This window comes from Octodon degus, unplaced genomic scaffold, assembly GCF_000260255.1.
Source record: "Octodon degus isolate 3935 unplaced genomic scaffold, OctDeg1.0 scaffold00255, whole genome shotgun sequence".
NCBI lineage: Eukaryota > Metazoa > Chordata > Mammalia > Rodentia > Octodontidae > Octodon > Octodon degus.
Genome location: NW_004524831.1, coordinates 1,869,484 through 1,878,692, shown reverse-complemented (window position 1 = coordinate 1,878,692; position 9,209 = coordinate 1,869,484). Strand labels below are relative to the sequence as shown.

Here is a 9,209-nt window from a genome sequence, read left to right as displayed (position 1 = left end):
CTTAGCAACGATGGCATCACTAGTTGGCCTGACAACAGTTTGGTTTAAGGGGCAGGGAGGAACAGACCAGAGAGCAAAGCTGTAGAATTTTCATTTCTGAGGCTCTTTCTCTGGTGTGCTTTTCCATTTTAGAAATTTTGCAATAAAAAACCCTATACAGTCCTTATTTGCCAGCTGGATCATGTCTTCCACTTTGGCTTCTCTGAGCGAGTCAAGGTCAGTGTCCTGTAAAGGCGCAGTAGATGGATCGAACCGCTGCAGCTGTCTCAACTGCTCAAGCGATAAGCCAGCTCCCATCATACCTTCTCCTCCAATCTGTGGCTCCTGGGGCTGCAGCTGAAGGCAAGGAAATGTGCTGAGGGCCCAGGCAACCTGCTCTTCGTTTTCTGCCAGGGTTATAGTACACGTGCTATAAACCAGCATGCCTCCCGGCTTGAGCAGCTGGACTGCCACGGAAAGGAGTTTTCGCTGCAGCGGTTGATATGATGTCACTTCCTTCAAAGTCCAAGTACAAGCCATATTTGGTCTCTGTCCCATTCCACTGCAAGGTGCATCAAGGAGAACTCGGTCAAAAGATTCTGGTGTGAATGGAGGTGCCCCTTCTGTGTCCTCAGTCATATCAAGTTTAAGTGCTTTTGTTCCATCAAAACAAAACGCTTTGATGGAATTCAATCCTAATAATAAAGCATTCTGCTTTATTTTTTCTACTTTGTTGGCTATTTTATCCAATGCTATTACTTCTCCCTGATCATGCATTAGTGCTGCAATATGTGTTGTTTTACCTCCAGGTGCTGCACACAAATCTAGAATCTTCTCTCCAGGTTGAGGATTCAGAACATGAGTTACTACAGCAGATGGTAAATTCTGTAAAAATAAGTAACTGGGCAGGACATTGTCAAACGAGGGGCTCAGATACACAGGTTCTGTCATTCTTACACCTACACCTCTAGGTCCAATCACAGGAATAAGTAAGACATCTGGAAGGTCAGGATGCTGAAGAACAGGAACACTTAATCCATTAAACTGCTTCTGAAATTCATCAAGCAGCAGAGTTTTCACATGCTGAACTGTGGCTAAATGTGTGTTCACTCTAACAGTTGTGAATGATGGAGGATGTGACAGGCGATTTAACAGAGTTTCAAACTTGTTTTCTGCTTCTTCTTTGCCTGATCCAGATACAACCTCTTTATTCACAAAGCCCTCTTTAAGATAGTTTTCAACTTCAGGTCTTAAAGATACTTTGGGAAAAATAGGCATTTTTTTTTTCCTGTTGAGTTGTTCGAGAGGCTGAAAAGTGTAGGCTTTCTTTCCAAATTGCAGAGAGCAGTATCTTCACAATGAATAGCTGCCCTCAGTATCGAGACCACCAGGCGGCCAGAGAAATCGCGCCGGTCACGCCGAGCTAAGGACGAAAAGCGTGGAACCCTCCGTGGCTTCTCGAATTTTGCCGAATTACAACTTCCTCGCCCCAACACACCAGGCTCTGGCCCTCTGAGGGTCCTCAAGGAAACAGTAAACTGCAAGGCGGTGAAACGTTGCAGAAAGAAACAGAGAAGCAGCCTAGTGTTTGGCTCTTTGGTTAACTGAACACCACCGGGAAAGCACGGCATCAACAGCAGTATCTCCAAGGTTCCGGAATAGCTGGTTTAAATGGAATTTCCCATCCAACTTTTCTAAGGAGTCTCCATACTGATTTCTATAATGGTTGCACCAGCCTACATCCCACCAGCAGTGGAGAAGTGTTCCTTTTTCCCCACAGCCTCTCCAACATTTGTTGTTGGTTGATTTCTTTATGAAAGCCATTCTTTCTGGGAAAAGATGATATCTCGATGTTGTTTTAATTTGCATTTCGTGGATGGCTAGTGATGTGGAGCATTTTTTCATATATTTATTCACTTCTTTAATTTCATCCTCTAAGAAGAGTGTGTTCAACTCAGATGCCCATTTCTGGATTGAGTCTTTAAATTTTGGGGCCTGGGTGTTTTTTAGTTCTTTATAAATTCTAGAGAGTAGTCCTTTGTCTGAGTACTTATTTGTCATGATTTTTTCCAAATTTGTGGGTTGCCTTTTTACTTTGTTGGTAATTTCTTTTGACATGAAAAAACTTCTCAGTAAGAGCAGGGTTTTTTGTTTGTTTGCACTACTGGTGATTGAACTCAGGACCTTGTGCTTGTCAGGCAAGTGCTTATCCTACTGAGCTATATCCCTGGCCTTAGTCATGTTATCTTAATTCTTGTTTATTTTAAAGAGAAAAAAAAAGCAATAATTAACAATAAAAGTAAGTGTTCAGAATACAAGATATAGGCATGAAACACTGTCCAGAAATCACCAGTACAAAACTTTCCCCTCGATGAAAAAGAGAAACCAGCTTTGTAAATGTCTTAACAGTCTTGGGTATGTATATATTTTGTCCTTTACCCTTTCTTCCTTTTCTCTTTGCCCCATCATGGTTTTTCTTTCCTTTCGATCAGTTTCTTCCCTAGTCACAATATCTTTTGAATCTTGCTTATTCTTCTGGATCCCCCTACGAGTGAGACAATACTATGTTTACCTATGTGGGTTTGGTTTATTTCACTTTTCAGTATGCTCTCAAGTTGCATGCATTTACCTACAAAAGTCTCAAGTTTGGGGCTGGCAAGATAGCTTCGTGGTCTGACGCGCCTGCTCAGGCAAGCTTAGTCTAAGCCTAGGCAATACGGGGACTGCAGTTCGATCCCTGGTACCATACACCAAGACAGCCCTGCCCCCAGGGCCACAAAAAAAGTATCAAGCTCTCTCTTTCTTTATGACTGTATAGCATCCCATTATATGAAAAAGAAAAAAAGATCACGCCTTTTTTAGTCCTTCCCTGGTTGATGGGCATTTAGGTTTTTCCCAAGATTTAGTGATTATAAATTGTGCTGAAACAAACATGGGTGCACATACATCACTGTGGTGCAATGTTTTTGACTCTTCTGGGAAGATACACACACACACACAAATAATAGCTCAATCAAGTGGGACCTCTAATCCTAGTTTTTTAAGAAGTCTCCACACTGACTTCAACTTACAACTTCTAGGGAAATCACAGTGGAGATTCCTCAAAAAAAATGGGTTTAGAGGTCCCATTTGACCCAGCTCTTTCTTCCCCAAGTACCTTCCCAGAATAATTAAAAACATGATACCATAATGCATAAGAAGAAAAGGCTTACTTCGTCTCATTATTTCAGGGACTGCAGTTTTGATTTTACTGCTTCTAATGTAGAAATCTCATGGTACATAGAAATAAAGTGAAAAGACAATGACTTTAAGTGACCCAGGAACCAAAGAGAAAGAAAAGAAGCTGAGAAAAGTGAACACGAGTCCAGACTTGGTCCCTCGTGTCACACAATCGTGATTCAACAAGACACAGCAAGAGGGGTACGATATTAATAGCCCGTATATCTTTCAAGCCAAACAAGTGATTAACATGACTGTACCACCTGACTGTAGATATTTCTCTCTCTCTCTTTCTCTCTCTCTCTCTCTCTCTCTCTCTCTCTCTCTCTCTCTCTCTCTCTGTTTTTGTTTTTGCTTTTTGGTGCCTGGGACCAAATTCAGAACCTCATGCTTGCCAGGCAGGCGCTGAATCCATTGAGCTATCTCTCAGGCCCCACCGATATTTTTTTCTAGGAATAATAATTCTCAAATGTAGAAAATCTCAACATGTGATGAGCCAGGTCAGGGCATGTAGTGAGCCTAAAGTCCTCCTGTACACCAACTTCAGCACAAGAAAGTGCTCAGGCGCGTCAAGTGTGGGGCTCTTTCAGCAGTCTTCTGGCCTTCACACTTGAAACACGTTTATCTTCAGAACTGAGATGTTTTATATGACTCTGAATCAGTACGAAGCTTCCCTGAGAGAGCTGGCATGCTTGCCTTTCCTGCCCTTTTGCTTTTGCATGAATATTGCTATCATACAACTCTAATTTCTTTATGTACATAATAATTCTATTCCTCATGTGGGCTGTATATTCATTTTCATGAATGAAAATGGTCAAATTGAAAGACAGTATGGAAATCTTGGCGAGAAAACTGACTGTCTCATTCCCAACAGCAGGCCCTCCCTTTTATTCTAATTTGGATTTAGGATGTTTTCTGACATCTGGGGATTGACTCTTCCATAGGACATTGACCCTCGATCTAACTTCTTTTTTTTTTTTTTTTTTTTTTTTTTTTTTAACAGAGTCTTCAGTCCAGTCACTACGTGGAGCACTCATAGTGATCCTCCTGTTTTCAGCATCCCAAGCACTGGGATTACTGGCGCACCCCACCACACCCAGTCTCAGGGGCTGTCTCAGTGCTCCCCCGGGGTGAGGCCGAAACTTTGCTGGGGATCGAACCCGGTTCCTCCACCTGCCTAAGCAAGCGCTTTAGTCTGCTGAATTATCTAGCCGGCCCTAGCCCTCGAACTTTCTGAGCACATTTGTGACCCATTTTCAGGAAAAGTCCACTGAGTCCAGTGAGAAATCCAGGACAGCTTTAAAAACCCAGGAGTACAGCTCTGAGATGCAAGTATTCTTCAAGTGAGGTGAGATTGACAGGTGGAAAACAGACTGGTGCAGGGGTTCCTGGGTTACAAGCCAGCATCAGAGCTCGACCCCTGGCTCAGTCCACCTGAGTGACAGAGGAGCAGGAGCCAATCGGTAATGAAGGCGCGGGCTGTGTAAACTTCCCAATTAGATAGGCTAAGGGAGGAGGGCACTTCCTGTGTGATGGCTCCGCAGTGCGCACGTTCAGGGTGTTGCCGACAGCTTCCCGCTGACTAGACCGCATTTTTCTGCAGTTTTTACTGGCTGCCACGGCATTGGAAGGATCCTCGGAGACCATCATCCCACGCAATGGTAACGGTGTGGAACGGGAGCTGGGGAGGGATGGAATCTGGTGTGTTGCGGATGGAAGTGGTCTGAACCAGCTCCGCAATGCACCGCCTCCCTGCTGTGCCCCAGACCCCGAGCTCTTCCTGGGCTGTGGTGCTTCGTCAGCATCTGAACGGTTTTCCCGTTTGCTCAAGTAGGGACAGTACTGTTCCCAGCACACAATCCCGACTGTGACCCTGCCAGCCCTGAATACCTTCCTGGTCAGCCGCTGACACAAAGGTGTCTGCACCACTCTGGAGAGAGCACGGGTTTTGGAGAAACCCTGGCTTGCATTCACATCATTTAAAAAAATCATCACTTGAATTTTGTATGTGAGATCTCTGTTTGTGATTGTGTTACTACGTGAAAAGAACCCTTGATCTCATAAGTTTGGGGAATGAAGTTTCAAAGCAAAAGAAGGATGGTAGGGGAGATTTTATTGAAAAGAGAATAGTAGCTACCAGAGTTCTGAAGTGTCTATTCAGAGCTAATTCTAGATAAACAGCACAATAAATGCTTAGGTGTTTTGTGAGCACCTATCACAGAATGCCTTGTGGATTCAACACAACCACCTTGAACTCACATTCTTTGTTTCCTCGGAATGTGCTGCTAAAATGAAACATGGATTTTAGAGAAACGCTGCACGTTTTGTGTTCTAAAGTCCTAGAAACTTAGAGAGTAGCTGCACTCCTTTTAGGAGGCAAGAGGCCACCCTTATTTGGGCAGCAACTTCACTCACCTTCTAAATTGCTAGGTAAATGGCTTTCCTTATTTTAATTCTATCCAAAGCTAATTCCCAACTCTGTGCCAGGCCCTTCGTTAGCTAATTGTTCTATTTATAAGCTAACTATTATTCTCTTCATGTGGACTTTTTTTTTTTCTTCCGAACTGGGGATTGAACTCAGGCCCTTGCACTTGCCAGGGAAGCACTTATTCTACTTAGCTGTCGCCCCGGCCCATCATATAGACTTAAATGTGAGGCTTTCCATACAATTTGTTTTATTTTTTATTTATTTTTGTATTTTAGGGAAAGGTCTACAGGGTGTTCAGGGTCTCACTAGTAGATCGGACTCATAGTGATCCACCTGTTTACAGCCTCCCAAGAGCTGGCATTACAGGCGTACCAACAGCCCAGTCTCATTTGCTGTCACAGCATGTCCTGAGGGCAGGACCTTGGGATCAAACCCCCAGCCTCTGCGCCTGCTTGCAGCGCTTTAATCTCATGAGCTATTTGGCCGGCCTCTGTACAATTTAAAGTACTGAGAAAGATAAAGTGATGTTACCCTATTACCAAAGGAGGGAAATCTGTTCCTGCTGAGGAGAAATTCCTGAAGGGGCTGTCTGTTCTATTCCACACTGAGATAGGCATTGAACTGTGGCATCTACAGTAATTTGTACATGTGCTAGTTCCATAATTGGAAAGAAAAAGGTGTGGCTTGTCTGAAATAGTAGCTTTCTAGTGTGTGCACAGTTTCTAGATGTTGATTTAAAAATTGAAACACTGAATGATACATTTATATAAAATAAATACTGAAGTAGGGGTAAATTCCCACAGTTAATGTCTGCAGGTATATGAATAAATAGAATTAAAAGGGGTTTTTTTGAAAAGTAAGAGAGCAGGAGATTTTGGAGGATGGTAAAAATTAGCAATTGCAATATTAATCATTTCAAGAAGTCAGACTGTTCTATGTGTGATAATAAATGAATTAGCTGCTGGTTTGTTCTCAGATTGGGTGTAAGTTTGCAGGCTTAAAGAAAAGAGAACCAGATAAGAGATAAATGTATCTTCTGTGCATACTAATGGGCTCATCCCATCAGTTTTTAAAGGCAGAATTAGAAATTAGCAAAACAGTGTTGTCGTAGGTCTAAAAACGAGGGTGGCCATCATTATTGATGTCGAATGGGAAAGGGCATCTTTCGTATAAAAAGGGAGCTCAAGATGTGTTTGGTGTTTTCCATTTTACTGGGATAGAACTGAGGAATTTTGTCCTGAGCTACTTCTTACTAAGTTGCCCAGGTTTAGGAGAAATTTTGATAGTCTCTAGCTCTCTGAGTGTTGGGAATACAGACAAATTAGCCACCTTGCTAGTTTCAAATTTGACTTCTTAAAAAAAAAAATACATTCTTTGGTCACCATGATTTACCAAGATTTCAGTGCTTGAGTAAGGTAAGTGCCACAGAGGCATGGTGGTGCACACCTTTTATGCGGGCTACCTGGGAAACTTGAACAGGGGTATCAAATCACCAAGCCTAGCTTGACTAAGTAGAACATTTCAACGTGAATCAGTGTATTTGGGATATACCTCCACTCCACACAAATTTGTCTAATATGCACAAGGGCCTGAGTTAAGTGCTTAGTGAGACAGAGAAAAAGTACAGTTTAGTGCAAGTCTTAAAATTTTGAAGCCACTCATTTTTCACACTCGCATTCTTCAACATTTTTCTTCTTTAACCATTCTTGGTATTTTTCCTTTGCTTTTTCTTGCACATGTTCTTTCTCCAGTTCTTTTGCTGCCTTTCCCTCCATTTCCTTATTGAATTTTTGTTCTTTCCTTTTCTGCTTGTCCTTCCTCTGCACCCACTCCTTGTGCTTTTACTAAGCCATCACGTTCCTTCTCTCTTGCTCTTCCATTGCTCTTTTTTTCTTCTATCTGAAAAGTGAAAGCTTCTTTCTTTCTTTTTTTTTTTTTTTTAATGGAACCAGGGATTGAACTCAGGCCCTTGCACTTGCCAGGCAAGCGCTTATTCTACTGAACCATCTCTCCAGCCATCAGTTTTTGATGGAGTTTTTTTGACATCCTCACACAAAGTTGTAACTAAATGATTTTTGCCTTCACATTCATGTTTTTGCCTATATTGGGAGATGCATTGCTGAGAGGAATTTGTATTAGGAAATATTCTTTTTACACAATTGTCTTTTGTGCAATTTTCTGATCCCTGTAAGCCTTACTTTCTCTGAGCTTCACATTGACTATTATCAACTTAATATTCTTCCAGTAGATTTTATTGAATCATTGCTAGACTCATTTGCTTTTCTTGCATAACTTCCTATTTAATCAGTCTTCATCTGTGTACATCTAATGACTACCCCTGCCCAGGTAGTGATAGGATTTGCACCATAACCCAGGCATGCAGACATTGAGCAGTTCCAGTATCTGTTTTCCCTTTCTCTGACATTCTTACCTATTTCCATTTTGACCAACAGAGTTTGAATGTTGCTTGTTGGGAATCTATGGAACTCACATTTGCAAGTGGGCTTGTGTAGTGCTGCCTCATCTGTGTAGTATGCTTAAAGTTTTCATGTTTGAGGCAGGCAAGCAAATTAGTGTACATGAGCTTTATAATGGAGTTTTGCTATTTAAATATTTTGCAGCAATGTTTATCCTTAAAGAAAGATTAGATTTAATCTAGATTAAATCTAATCTAGATTAGATTAAATCTACAAGATTAGATTTAATGATAATCAAGATGTAAATGTCCTGTATGTAATCACAATATTTCATCATTGAGCCTTAGGCAATGGATGAAAGTATGCAGTTGCCAAACATACTGTCTGACTCACACACTTCTTGACTTATCATCCTTCAACCACTCTTCTCTTTTGGAAATTTTTCCAAAATTTATCATGTGTTATTTTCCATGAACTGTGCTTTTATTTTCCTTCAATGGGATTTTCAGTATTATAGAAATTGCAGAGGGAAATAATTTGGGAGGCTTTATGCCCCCTTACTATTCTTCATTAATTCTGCTATGTCGATGAAAGTGAAAGTACCTTCTCATCAGTTCTGTTGGTGATGAGATTCAAGATTTTACAAGTTTATCAGACAAGAATTCCGTCAATCTCCATGAATAACAGCACAGTGCATTCTCTGGACATGGGAAAGGAGTCACTGGTCTATCAATTCTAGTAAAGTTCTAAGTAAAGGACATGAGTACGGAGTGCATCAATTGGTTCTTAATTCAGGCATAAATCTTACTGTGTTCTTCCACAGCTCAATTTTTTATTTTTTTATTTTTTGGCGGAACCAGGGATTGAACTCAGGCCCTTGCGCTTGCAGGCAAACCTTATTCTACTGAGCTCTTCCTGGTCCCTCTTGAGTTATTTTCTCAAATAAGTTTTGGAGCTTGTTGTATTCATTTTACTGTATTGTTTATTGGCATCATTTAAATATACACAATGATCACATTTATCCTGGGGAATTTGTACCTATACATCATCTCTCTCTTTTTTTTTTAATTTATTTATGTGTGTGTGTGTGTGTGTGTGTGTGTGTGTGTGTGTGTGGCCAGCTCAGCCCCCCAGGGGGCGGGGCTGGCTGGCATGTGGTGCTGGGG

At 41.5% G+C, this 9,209-nt stretch overlaps 3 protein-coding genes across 4 annotated transcripts in view; 2 read left to right on the top strand and 1 right to left on the bottom strand.

Annotated features, from left to right (window-relative positions):
- Positions 1–6: 6 nt before the first annotated feature.
- Positions 7–1,621, bottom strand: LOC101578883 (putative methyltransferase NSUN6). Of its 2 annotated transcripts, XM_023706415.1 has the most exons (2): positions 783–1,621; positions 7–599 (listed from the first exon to the last, which is right to left on the bottom strand). In XM_023706415.1, the coding sequence occupies exons 1-2, from the start codon at positions 1,255–1,257 to the stop codon at positions 91–93; spliced, it is 984 nt and encodes a 327-aa protein (XP_023562183.1). In that variant the 5' UTR covers positions 1,258–1,621; the 3' UTR covers positions 7–90. The 2 variants fall into 2 exon arrangements, with proteins under 2 accessions (XP_023562183.1, XP_012368131.1); XM_012512677.2 differs by having other exon boundaries at positions 7–1,621.
- A 3,126-nt stretch (positions 1,622–4,747) lies between these two features.
- Positions 4,748–9,209, top strand: part of LOC111814018 (zinc finger protein 14-like) — a 54,619-nt gene continuing 50,157 nt past the window's right edge. Inside the window, exon 1 of the mRNA XM_023706431.1 lies at positions 4,748–4,859. Coding sequence (XP_023562199.1) covers positions 4,857–4,859 — 3 coding nt within the window. The 5' untranslated portion in view covers positions 4,748–4,856. The remainder of the gene's footprint in view (positions 4,860–9,209) is intronic.
- LOC101578487 (zinc finger protein 14-like) overlaps positions 4,808–9,209 on the top strand; it is a 25,652-nt gene continuing 21,250 nt past the window's right edge. Inside the window, exon 1 of the mRNA XM_023706424.1 lies at positions 4,808–4,859. The gene's annotated coding sequence lies outside the window, so the exon portion shown is untranslated. The remainder of the gene's footprint in view (positions 4,860–9,209) is intronic.

Coding starts and splice junctions, on each gene's coding strand:
- LOC101578883 (XM_012512677.2), bottom strand. CDS start 1,257: ATGCCTATTTTTCCCAAAGTATCTTTAAGACCTGAAGTTGAAAACTAT.